This window comes from Ornithorhynchus anatinus, chromosome 5 (genome assembly GCF_004115215.2).
Source record: "Ornithorhynchus anatinus isolate Pmale09 chromosome 5, mOrnAna1.pri.v4, whole genome shotgun sequence".
Taxonomy (NCBI): domain Eukaryota; kingdom Metazoa; phylum Chordata; class Mammalia; order Monotremata; family Ornithorhynchidae; genus Ornithorhynchus; species Ornithorhynchus anatinus.
The window spans coordinates 61,139,103-61,152,249 of record NC_041732.1 but is presented as its reverse complement, the minus strand read 5'-3'; the positions used below and the strand labels follow the sequence as shown (position 1 = coordinate 61,152,249).

At 54.8% G+C, this 13,147-nt stretch overlaps 1 protein-coding gene across 2 annotated transcripts in view; it reads left to right on the top strand.

Moving 5' to 3' along the window:
• The first annotated feature begins 7,111 nt into the window (after positions 1–7,111).
• The window catches only part of IGSF21 (immunoglobin superfamily member 21), a 404,504-nt gene continuing 398,468 nt past the window's right edge, over positions 7,112–13,147 (top strand). Inside the window, exons 1-2 of one of the 2 annotated variants that reach the window (XM_029066236.2) lie at positions 7,112–7,201; positions 7,749–7,862. In XM_029066236.2, the coding sequence (XP_028922069.1) occupies positions 7,799–7,862 (64 nt within the window). In that variant the 5' untranslated portion in view covers positions 7,112–7,201; positions 7,749–7,798. Of the gene's footprint in view, positions 7,202–7,260; positions 7,863–13,147 lie in introns of those variants that run through there. The other variant, XM_029066237.2, reaches the window with a different exon arrangement.

Here is a 13,147-nt window from a genome sequence, read left to right as displayed (position 1 = left end):
GTAACTGAGGCACAGAGAAGTGACTTGCCCCCAGTCACCCAGCTGACAAGTGGCAGAGCCGGGGTTCGAACCCATGACCTCTGACTCCCAAGCCTATGTGCTTTCCACTGAGCCACGCTGCTTCTGGGTTTACAGTCTTAATCCCCATTTTGCAGATGAGGGAACTGAGACACAGAGAAGTGAAGTGACTTGCCCAATGTCACAGAGTAGGCACGCGGCAGAGCTGGGATTATAACCTAGGTTCTCTGACTCCCAGGCCTCTTCTCTTTCCACTAGGCAACGCTCCTTCTCACTTTTCGACTTCCTATTGTGTGCAGAGCACTGTATTTAGAATTTGGGAGAATATTATATAGTTAGGAGACAAAATCCCTGCCCTCAGGGGCTTGAAATCTAACTAGGGTATACAGACGCTAAAATAATTTACAGGTAGGAGGAAGTAATAGAGAATAAATGTGCGTATAACCGTGTTAAGGGAGGAAGGAGGGGGTACCCAAGTACTTAGGTGTCAAGGAAGGGCTGAAGTGGCAGGTGGAAGGGGGAGATAGAATGAGGAATGGAGGTATTAGGGAGCAGGAGGTCATAGAAGAAGTGTGGCCTAGTAGAAGGGAGCCAGAGGACCTGGGTTCTAATCCTGGCTCTTCCACGTACCTGCTGTGTGACCCTGGGCAAGTCACTTAATTTCTCTGTGCCTCAGTTCCCTCATTTGCAAAATGAGGATTCACTCAATACCTATTCTCCTTCCTACTTAAATAGTAAACTCCATGTGGGAACTGATTATCTGTATCTACTTTAGCATATACTAAATACTCAACAAATATCATTTTTGTTATTATTTTGTTACTGACATGGGAATCTGCCCAATGCATATAGGGTTTTTGGGTGACACCAGGATCCTTCTGCATCCTCTTGTTTAGCCCCAAATGTGTGGATGTGAACTGTCAACTTTGCTCAGTAAGAGTCAACTCCCTGGGAAGTGGCTGGGCCAGAAACAGCCTCACACCCCATTCCACTCCAAGTTAGGGTGACATAGAGGCTGGAGAGGACATGGAGTTTGGACAACTCTCGGTAGGAGTTTCCCAAAATTCTGAGGGGTGACCATTGAAAAGACACTAGCTGGGAAGGGAAGGACTAAGCACCTCTGCAGGGTCACCCTAAACCCTTCCCTCTCTCCCCTTGCTCTAGAGCAGAGGCAGACAGTGGATTTGAAAAAAGACACTCACTAAGACCCGAGTTGCATCATGTCTGGTGACGTTCCTTGGAAAATAACAAATCCAGCCAACGTGAGGCGTAGTCCAAGCTCCCCTGGTAGCGGGAAACAAGAGTAGGTGCCAAGTAGTTGCATCCAGGATCTGTGTCAGTTGACAGATATTATTGATCTTGGGGTCCTGGTGTGTTCCCTCCTCATCTTCCCTTTTACTCCCACCTCCCTCCTCTCAGTGTCCTTGGCACCCCAACCTTCCACCGGCAGCCTCACGTTTGCACCTGAGTTATTCAGCTACATCGGCCCCTGTTCTTAGATCTTAGGAACCTGGAGCCGGAAATCCAGAGTCAGAGATGCATGAGGGAGCCTAGCTCAATGTGGGTGAAGCGACCTGCCTAGGTTAGCGAGCGCATTATGGACAAGGAACACGTCTGCCAATTCTTTTGTCTCCCAAGTGTCTAGTACGGTGTGCTTAGTTTCAGCCGTGGATGGAAAGAGCAGGGCCGGATTCCCTAGTGTTCAGCTGAGGGTTGAAGAGGCAGGGCATGATGGTTTAGGACAGGCTGAGGCAGGTGGGCAGAAATGCTACCTGACAACCCGTGCGTAGGAAGCTGAGAATGAGTTGGGTTATTATCTTCAAGAGCTCAATAAACACCACTGATAGACTGAGATAGAACTCGGGATGTCAGATACCACTTATTTACAAACACCACTCAAGTAATGCTGCTTTAAAACAGCTTAGAAATTTTGTCAGCTGCCGGGGACTCTAGGAGAGGAGGAGAGGTCGATAATAGGAGGGGGAACAGGTTCATCCCACCACTCGAATAACCGAAGGCAGGATACATTGGGAACCTGTGACTTTGGGGAAAGGAGTGACCGCCACTCAGGTAAACTCTGAGGCATCTGAAAAATTAATCATTCAATCAATGATATTTATTAAGCATCTACTGTTGGCAGAGCAGTGTATTAAATATTTGGGAGAGTACAATATAACACGAGTTGGGAGGCGCAGGGTATCCACCTCGACTTCCTTCCCAGTGTCCCGGGCTGCTTACAGAATTCCTAAACTACTTTAACAGGGCATGAACTGAACTGCATTTGTAAGGCAGGATTTTGATGTCCAAACAAGGTCCAAATGCAGGACTCCCAGAGTGTGATGTGAAATCGGACAACACATTTATGCTACCACAGCCCCTAAGAAGCAAGCATTCTGTTCACGTGTTTTAGGACACGAGACGTTTGATTGTAGAGAGGCATTTTTCCCTCTTTTAGATTTCCCGTCTGGTCATGCACTGTATGATCTGCATGCCCTGTTTGGACACCTGTGCTCTCCGGCCATCTGTCTGAGGGCCCCGTGGGGGCTCGTCTCGGCTGTAGACGGAAGGGACGAGGCCGGGTTATCTGGTGTCCAGCCGAGGGTTGAAGAGGCAGGGTGCGGTAGTTTAGTATAGGCTGAGGCAGGGTGGGCGCAATTGATACCTGATATCGCAAGCGTAGGAAACTAAGAATGAGTTGTGTTATCACCTTCAAGATGATGCTGCCCCATGTACCGGAGTGATGAATGAGCAAACTCAGCTTTTAGTACAGTGCCTGGGACATAGTAAGCACTTAACAAATATCGTAAAGAACAATCATCTCACTAAGGAGACACTCTCTAAATTAACCACACCGTGCAACCCAAGTCAAAAACTAGCTAGCTATCGTCTCCGTGAAGGGGTCCCTCCCCACTGACTCTCCCGACGTGGCCAAGATCCACTCATCCACTGAGCTGCCTGAGTAGCGATCTCGCTAAATCCAGGTAGAGCGCTGAGGTTTAACCCTACAGTTCTTCAGGGCTGGGCCATATTCGTGATTTCCATCACCGAGTTAGGAGGTTCTCAATCTTACCGGGCAGCAAAAGGACAGCTAAGATAGGACCGTGCCCCAGAGATTTCAGAAGCTGGGGGAGCCAGGGTGAAAAGCAAAAATAATGCACTCACCAAGTGACTCATGAATCCAGAGTTGCAGATTGGAGGAGTCTGCCACGACACATTATCCATTAGAGAAGCAGACGCTGGTGGAAGTTAAGCAAATTAAAAGCCTGTTGCTGCCCTGGAGGCCTTTCATTTTAGCTGTCACCTTCTTTTTTCTGCTAACTTTAGCTTTTAATGTTCTGGAGATGGACTTATGATTAAAAGCCAACGACAAACTGATTTTTTTCAAAAAGGCAAGTCAATTCTGGAGGAAGGATTTGTGAATGGACTTGAAAATAGATTTACTAATTCCCAGTTTCCGGTTGAGGGAGCACCTCCGGTTTAGTAAGAATTCCCGTCCGGTTGCATTTCTCTCCACCCCGGTCTTTTCGCGGGATGGCACGAGCACTGGACGTTGCCGTGGCAACTGTACAGGCTGACCATCCTGCTTCTTAGACTCTTCTGCCTCTCACCCGGCTTGAGGTGGTGCGGAGGACTGGGTGGGTCGCAGATCCATCCCACGATCTCAGTCAGATGCCAGATACCTAAAGGGTGGTGGTGCCTGCCTGAAGAAAACAGGCAAATAGGCTTCCCTTTTGTATGCCACGTCTCCCAAGTCCGTTATATTCCACTTTCCCCAGCGCTTTGTAATAATGATAATGCTATTTGTTAGGTGCTTGCTGTGTGCCAAGCATTGTTCTAAGCGCCGGGGGAGATACAAGGTTATCGGGTTGTCCCAGTGGGTCTCACAATCTTAATCCTCATTTGTAAAATGGGCACTGTAACTGAGGCATTGAGAAGAGAAGCAGTGTGGCTCAGTGGAAAGAGCATGGGCTTGGGAGCCAGAGGTCATGGGTTCTAATCCCAGCTCTGCCACTTGTCAGCTGTGTGTGGCCGTGGGCAAGTCACTTAACTTCTCTGTGCCTCAGTTACCTCATCTGTAAAATGGGGATGAAGACTGTGAGCCTCACGTGGGACAACCTGATTACCTCGTATACCCCAGCGCTTAGAACAGTGCTCTGTACATAGTAAGTGCTTAACAAATACCAACATTATTATTAAGCGACTCTCCCAAAGTCACAAAGCTGACAAGTGGCATAGCCGGCGTTTGAACCCATGACCTCTGACTCCCAAGCCCACGCTCTTTCCACTACAGTGCTCTACACACAGGGAGCACTCAATGAATACTACTGATCGATTCACTGCAACTGGGAGATGTACAGGCAGATTATTCAGGGTAATGGCTGCAGAGGGGATGGAGCTAAAGAGTCCAGCTCCATCTGGACTGGATTTGGAGTTAATTTAATCATTTAATGAATGGTATTTGCTGAGTACTTACCGTGTGCAGAGCGCTGTATGAAGTGTTTGGGAAAGTGCAATACAATTGGCAGATGTGATCCCAGATCAGAAGGAATTTACAGTTGAAGAGGGAAGACAGACGTTAAAATAAATTACAGATAGAGAAAATGGCCTAGTATGAGGCTATGATCATAAATGTTGTGGGGTTGAGGGTGGGGTGAATATCAAGTGCTTTAAGGGATAAGATCTGGATGCGTAGGTGATGCAGAAGGTAAGGCAAATAGGGGAAGTGAGGGTTTAGTAAGCAAACAGAGGTCGGTAGCTTTATAGTGGATTTGGCTGTCCTTGGGGTAAGATGGATCCCGAGCATTTTAGATGAGAGGAGAGCGGGGCCGGGAGATACTAAAAAGAGAGAGCGTGGCTTAGTGGAAAGAGCACGGGCTTGGGAGTCAGAGGATGTGGGTTCTAATTCCGCTCTTCCACTTGCCTGCTGTGTGACCTTGGGCGAGCTACTTAACTTTTCTGTGCCTCAGTTAACTCATCTGTAAAATGGGGATTGAGACTGTGAGCCCCACGAGGGGCAACCTGATTACCACGTATCTACCTTAGTGCTTAGAACAGTGGTTGGGACATAGTAAGTGCTTAACAAATACTATAATTATAATTATTTAGAGGCAGTGAGTTGGGGGAGCGAAGGGGGAGAGGTGAAGAGAGAGTGGAAAAAACTAGAGGAGAGGGAGGAAGCTAGACCGTAAGCGCCTCGAAGGCAGGGCCTGGGTCTAAAAACTCTATTGCATTGTAATAATCATAATGATAATGGTATTTAAGCGCTTATTATGTGCCAAGGCACTGTTCTAAGTGCTGGGGGAGATACCACAAGGTAATGAAGTCCCAAGAGGGGCTCATGGTCTTAATACCCATTTTACAGAGGAGGTAACTGAGGCACAGAGAAGTTAAGTAGCTTGCCCTAGGTCACACAGCAGACAGCTGGCAGAGCGGAATTAGAACCCACATCCTCTGACTCCCAAGCCTGCGCTCTTTCCACTGGGCCACGCCGCATCTCTGTTGTGCTCTCCCAAGCACTTAGTACAGCGCTCTGCGTACAGTAACTCCTCAATAAATGGGATTGATCGACTGACTGATGGATCGAAACTGAGGCACAACACGGGGCTATTCCTGAACCGCATTCTCATCTAGTTAGATCAGCTTGGGAACAACTAAGACTGGTTAAAACCAAATAGGAGCAAACTGTAATCAAACACCTATTTGGAAGGGTTTATTATTATTGTAATGTTGTTATTATTTTACTGAAAGAATCATCCTAAAGTCTGTCAGGGGAACATGAACTTTAAAATCTTCATAAATGCAAATCTCTTCCTTCCTGAGGCGCTCTGCTGCGGTTCAGAAGCAGTTGCTTCCTACCGGGATACTCTGATGATACAATCCGGAGACGATTAGCCGAGCTGGTTCCTGTGTGGAAGAAGCGGTCGTTTTTCACCCATTAACCACCAGCGTGAAGCCCTGCTCGGGGAAATCACCTGTCCCAGGTCGAGAGGGTCGGCGGGGCAGGAGAAGGTAACAGGAAGGAGCCAGCCTGGACTTTGCCCTCTGATTTTCCACACTCTACAGAGTCTGACGATCCATCTGTTACTGCTTCCCTCTGAATCGGTAAACTGAGGCAGAGAATGCCTCTTTCTAGCCTAAGCCAGATCTAGAGAAACCAGGGTCCTTAATGTCAACTTTGCTGGGCGATCTGGAATCCCCCCGGGGCCGTTAGCCTCCGGACTAGCATCCAGCCTCCCAGGCCTTCACCACGTATGTACATATCTGTCATTTATTTCTTTATATCCCATGTCTGTCTTGCCCTTTAGACCGTAAGCTCGTCGTGGGCAGGGAACGTATCTGTTCATTGCCGTACCGTACTCTCCCGAGCGCTTATTACTGTGCTCTACACACCGTGAGTGCTCAGTAAATACCACCGAATGAACGAAATGGGAGAAACCCCGCCTTTGACCACAGCACTGGGAACCAAACCTTTGACCCCTCCAACACCCTAGCGCAAAAACAGCCAGGAAGACCAACCGTCGGTCGACGCCGCCTCTCCGGTCTTCCCGGACCCCAGAAGCGGGCCTGCCCCCGGGGGCCCCGTTGGGATATTATAAATACTGAAAGTGGTGTGACCGGCTCAGGGCGGGATTCCGACGATAAAGGGAGAGGTCGGGGAAGCGGAGTCTCCAGTGGAGCGGATGGGGCCATTCCACGTGTCTGGGAAGTTTTCGCCCTGTCGGAGAAGGGTCAGTCGTCCAGCGAGCCCCCGAAATAGGGGGATCGGGATGGGAACTGCGGACCTTCTCTGGTCAGGCCGTCCTGCTTTGTTGGTTTGCATGGGCCTTGTCCCTCTGTCTTTACCTGGGGTCCCGTCCCTCTCTTTCTCCTCCCCTCCCTACATCTGCGGCGCTTCGTCCTCCAGGAGTGGCCCGGTTCCCTCGTCTCTCCTGTCCGGTCCTGTCCGGTCCAGTCCCGTCCAGCTGATGGCTGGAGCGTCAGAGGCTCTCGGGGGGGGAGATGGGGTGGTCGAGGGCGGGCCCAGAGGGGGAAGGGGTCGATCCCTCTCTGACGAGGCTCAACGAGGAAGGGAAGCAGCAGGGAGAAAGGGGCTGGGGGCCGGTGGGGACGGTGGGCTCGCTCTCGCTACAGTAAATCGGCTTAGAGGACCAAAGCGGAGCAGCACATCGAGGATTAAAGCGAAGTCTGTATAATACCGAGCGGGGGAGGGGAGAGAAGGAGGAGAAAGAGGGGAGAGGAGAAGAGGAAGGGGGAGGAGGAGGAGGACGAGCGGGGAGGGGGAAAGGGAGCGTTTTCAATTCCAAACTCGCTGCTGATTTGGACGCTTTCCTGCGGGCTGCACACACACACACACGCACAGATCCACACACACAAGCTCACACACGCACACGCCGCTCGCAACACCCGCGCATCACAGACACAGGGGTGCGGAGCCTCGCGCGCACGCACGCACACACAAGCACACCCACAAACACACAAGCACACACACAGCCGTGCGCGGGAAGACTGGGCTTCGCCTCCCGGTCCGTGGGGACGAAGGGTGCAAGGAGCCGGGGCGGTCGGGCCCGTCCGGAGGTGGGGGGGGGGGGGGGATCCCGGTTTCGGTCCAGGTCCCGGTCCGGACGGGGACAAGGGAAAGGGGCAGGGCAGGACGGGGGGAGGATGTCTGCGCCCCGGCAGGTCCCGGCCGTGCCCCATCCTCCCGCGCCCCTCGCCGCCTCGCCATGCAGGAGGGAGGAGAGCGCCTGAACCAGATGGAGTTTGTATTCCCGGGGCCAACATGCGGAAGATGAACGGCCTGAGTGTCTGCCTTCTCCTCTGGGATCTGCTGGACCTGGCGCTGGGTGAGTGACGGACAGGGAGGCGGGGAACGGGCGGGGGGCGGAGGTGGGGGGGAGGGGGTGTAGAGGGAGGGAGCGGCGTGGCCGGGCCGGAGGACCCCAGCCCTGTCCTTGCAGGCCGGCCCCAGTCTCCCCCCGATGTCCCGGTCCGGTTCCCCCCCCCCACCAGGGTCCCGGTCCGGTCCTCCCCCAGTGTCCCGGTCCGGTCCTCCCCCAGTGTTCCGGTCCAGTTCCCCCCAGTGTTCCGGTCCGGTCCTCCCGCAGTGTCCCGGTCCGGTCCTTCCCCAGTGTCCCGGTCCGGTCCTCCCCCAGTGTCCCGGTCCGGTTCTCCCCAGTGTCCCGGTCCGGTCCTCCCCCCGGTGTCCCGGTCCGGTCCTCCCCCGGTCCTCCCCCAGTTCTGTCCCAGTTTGGATCCAGTTCTTTCCTCAGTCCTGGTCCAATTTCTGTCCCGGTTCAGCTCTTCCCCCGTTCTCCCCCGGACCCGCAAAGTCCCGGTTCAACTCTTCCCTAGTCCCGCCCCAGTCCCGGTCCAATTCTTTCCCAGTTCTCCCTCAGTCCCCCACCGGTCCTCGTCCGATTCTTCCCCAGTTCTGGCACAGTTCTTCCCCAATTCTGCCATTGTCCCCCTGCCTCAGGTCCTCCTAGTTCTGGGCCAGTTCTTCCCCAGTGCCGCCCCGGTCCCCCCAGAGTCCCCCCCAGTGCCGGTCCAGCTCTCCCCTAATCCTGCCTCCGTATACCCTCAGTGTACCAAATCTTAGCGTATGGCCGTGGGAGGACGGGGGTGTTTGCAGTGGAGGGTAAATGTGAGGATGTGTGTAAGTGTTCGTATTTCTGTGGGTACGTACTCGGTTGTGTATTCGTGTGTGTGTGAGGGTGTGTGCTTGTGTTTTCCTCCGGGCACATTTACTTGGTGGTTCGTGGGGCCGGGGTAATCGGCGGGCTTCCCTGGCGTCACTTCTCGGCTGCCCCCCGGGGGCGGGGGCGGGAGGACCAGGTGAGGGTCTCCCTTCCACCTTGCGCTCTGCGGCCCTTTATCCAAAGCCCGGGCTCGCTCCTCATTTCTGGTCTTTGTTCTCGAGCGGCCCAGGACCCAAATCTGGGGGGGGGTCCCTCCTCCCCTCCCTCGGCCCGGCCTGGGCTGCTCGGGAGGGGGCCCTGCCCTGAATCCTGTCTCCGGGGTCGCAGAGAGGCGGAGGTTCGGGGAGATGGGAGTAGAGGAGAAGGACGAAAGGAGGGAGGGCAGGGCATCCTCAACCATTCCCTCCCGCTGCTCTCTCCCTGCCCCCTCCCCTCTGCCCCCCTCCCCGCACCTGCCGGGGCCAACTTTGGGTACCGGGGAGCCCAGCTGGAGAGGGGCCCTGGGGTGCCCCTCCCCGCCGAAGGGAGAAGTAGCGGGGAGAAAGGCGGGGCCTCAGTTTCCCCTCCCTGTCTGTCTCCCTCCGGACCTCCTGGGTCCCCTCATTTCCCCATCCCCTTCCCAGCACCGCCGCCTCTCTCTTCCGCATGGCTTTACGTGGCTCCGGGGGTACGGGAGTGGCCGTCTCGGGGTGGGGGGTGGGGGTAATGGGGTGGCACCCTGCCCCCCATTCCCGCCCTTTCTCCGGCTGGGCGAGGGGCAAGGGGCGGTGACAGGCCAACCTCGGCGGGGATCCGCCGGGCAGTGTCAGCCGGGTTGCCCCGTCTATCTCTCTCTACCCGAGGCTGCGGGGCTGGGCGGGGTCGGGGATGGAGGGGGGGGGGAAGGAGATGGGGGAGCCGAGATAGGGGCGAGATTGGAGGATGGGGAGCGGAGATGGGGGAAGGGGGAGCGGAGATGGGGGCGGAGACGGGGGGGGGGGGAACAGAGAGAAGGCACAGGGACATTCGATGGGCGAGACCCATCCGACCCCCGGGGGTGGGGAAGGTGGCAACGGGACTTTTACAACTGGTTAAAATTGTTTCCTTCGCCCTCCGCCCCTACAGCGGCCGGGTTTTGCTCCAAGGGGGGAACTGGGGGTTGGGAGGGGGCATTTGGCGGCCGGTCCTCGGGGCGGGGGGAAGGGAGGAGCGATAGAGCCCCTGTGTGGGGCGAGGCGGAGGGGAGACTCCCCAGAGGCCGAACATCAGGAGGGAGAGGCTGGACGCTGGAGGAAAGGAAACATCGCCCCCGGGGCTGGACACCCGCCTAAACGGAGGCCGGGAGTCCAGCGGGGCTGGGCTCTCATTCGCCCGCCCCCGTCCTTAACTGGCCCGGAGGAGAAACAGAGGGACGGCACGTCTCCAGGGGCCGGACGCCACCCGGAAGGGACAGGAGCGGGGCTGGGAAAGAGAAGCCCCCCTCCTCCGGGTGGGAGGCCGGGTGAGGGTCTCTGCCGTTCGGGGTCCCGGGTTGGCAGGCCAGCTGGCTGGCCAAGGGGTGCAGCCCGCAGTTGCCATCCGTCGCCTTGGGGCACTCCCCCCACCCCCCACCCCGTACCTCTCCGTCTTCCCACGGAAGAGGGGATCCAGGGTGCCGGCAGCGGGAGAGTTGGGGGATTTTCCAAAGATCCGTCTTGGAGGGAGGATGATGGGGGTACAGTTCATCTCTTTTCTTCTGCAGCCCCCTTCTGTCTTCTTCCGGACTGGGCCGGGGGCAGAAAGAGGCGGGACTCTTGCTAGGACCCTCCTAACCGCCCCTTCCGTTCGCAGTCCCCCAGAGAGCGGGGGGCAGAGACTGGTTGCTCACCCTTCTGGCCTCTGGCCCTGCTCCTGCGACCTCCTTCAATTCTTCACTGGGTGGGCTCCCGGGTGAAGAGGACTCCTAGGCCCAACGGGACCAGGGGCAGGACGGAGCCGTCCCTCCCCGACGCCCTCTCCCCTCCTCCCCCAAGGAGGTAGTCCAGTTTGGGCCAGAGGTAGTCCAGTTTGGGCCAGCTGGGCCCGGCGACCGAGGGCCAGATGTGCCGTGCCAGCTGTGCCAGAGGAGGGCACCCTTCCCCGCTCTGACCCACCTTCCGTAAGCTCGTCCCGGAGCAGGGACGAAAGGATGGGGGAGACCGTCTCATCTCTTTGGGAAGAAGGGCCGGGGGCTCTAGATGTGCTCGCCCACCCGGCACCAGGAAGAATCCCAGGGCAAGTTTTCCTGCACGCCTCCCGGGTCAAATTCTCTCTCCATCTTCTAGGTTTGGGTAGAGCCCGGCCTTGGGGAGGTGGGCAAGGGACAGGGCCTTTCCAGCCGTCCGGAGTCAGGATTACCCACCCGGACATTTGGAGTCTTGGGGGTGCGGGCTGGGTCTAGGGTGGGCGTCTGCTATCCGCGGCTGTGGTCCCACCCTCTCGAGCGGGTGAGATCCCTCCTTCGTCCTGAAGTTCTCCACTCACCTTTCATGGCACACCAACCCGCAGGGCTGTCGAAAGCTCTCTGAAGCTTCTGCAGTCCGCCACCTTCGCTCTGACTTGTGCTTGAACCAAACTGGCCAAAGCATTTCCCAGTCCTCTCTACCGCGAGGTCTCCCTGGTCCTGCCAAGCCCTCCAGCCGCTCAGGTGATTAAAAAACCCCCGAAACCCCACCACACAATGACACCTGGGCAGGTGGACGTGCCCCACCCCCCGCCCCTTTTCTGGGTTAAGTTTCTTCCGCTAGGTGGGATGTCGGGCGAGGGGACGGGGAAAGGGGGCATTCGGTAACTGAAGTTAAACGAGCACGGAGGAAAAGTGGGTCGAGGAATCGTTCGACCCGACACCCGGTCCAGAGGGGAGCAAGAAATCTTCTTAGGTGGGCCCGGGACAGAAGTGGGCTTTAATGGACCCCTAATTGGGCTTCTGAAAGGATCCCAATCTGAAGCGGGAATGAACAAGGGTGACTGGTTTTCTGCTTCACCAGCTCAGGCTACACCGGATCAGACCAGAGACTTCAGGGGCAGCTACGATAGCTTGCTTTGCCAGGTGCCTCTCTCCGCTTCTCTTCCCAGGCCGGTGGGGGATCCGGCTCCCAGGCAGCCAGGATGGCATCATCTTTATTAATTGTCCTCTAATAGGAGGGGGCTGCCTGCCGTAACCGGGGTTTAATAACTGTTCCCTACTTCATCGTTGCTATTAGAATTCCATCCATCCACCCAGCTGTAAACTTTCTTCTTTCAACTACCTATGCATGAAAATGAGTTTTGGAGAGGTTGATTTTTTTTTTTTTTCAACAGCGATGTGGAATTTGCTCATTGCTCTTTCGCTTTTGTAATGACAGAGCCACTTTTTTTTTCTGGGAAAGTCTACGACCAGTTACTATGTCTTACCTCCGCCGCCCCCCGCCGCCCCCACCCCACTGCAGTCTGCCTCTGAGGAAAGTTCAGAAAAAAACCCTCCCAGCCTTCTTTTGCTTTCTCCTTGGGCTCAGGAAAATTATAATCCTTATTGCAGTATTTTAGTACTTTCTATTTAATACTTGGCAAAATTGCAAGGTAGATTCCATGAGGAAAGATTTAAGGGCCTGAATAATAGTCATCAGGCATGGGCATGGTTTTTATGGTATTTGTTAAGTGCTGGGTGCTGTACTAAGCACTACAAGATATCAGATTGGACACAGTCTATGTTCCATTTGGGGCTCATAGTCTTAATCCCCATTTTACAGATGAGGTAACTGAGTCCCAGAGAAGTTCAGCGATTCACGCAAGGTTGCACAGCAGACAAGTGGCAGAGCTGGGATTAGAACCCCGGTCCTCTGACTCTCAGGCCCGTGCTCTTTCTGCTAGTTCACACTGCTTCTCTTTCCCACAAATGTCTCTAAACCCTTCTTGAACCTGTGTTCCACTTTTCAGGGTTGTAAGGTGTGAGGTCGGCGAGAGGATCCAGAGGGCTCACACACCTTCCATCGGGTCGTGCGGGTTCCCTCGTAAAATCGGCCTGATGTCCTGCTCCTCCTCGGGCCCCGGTTGAAGTGAAAAGGCCTGTTGGCTATCACGAGGTGCGGCAAAATACCGTAATTACATTATGAATTTAGGACCATGTTTCAAGCTGGGCTACGTTCCCTTTCCTAAAGATGGTAGGGGTACGAGAGACCGGTCTGAAAGGGACAGATGTGCAGGCAGGGAGTTTCCCAACCCAGACACACTCCAGAACTCAATCCCCAGAAATTTACATCCAAGATGACTGTGCCAGCCCAATCCTAAAGTGATGCCAAATCATTTTGACATCATGCTCCATTTCACAATCTCCTTTGCATTTGAGGAAAAGCTAAGCAGGGAAAATATGTTTGGGTTTTGTGGAAATTAGTCTTGGTTTTGCCCTTTGTAGACGGGACCACTCGAGGCTTGGCGGTAACCTTACTGTGAAGATG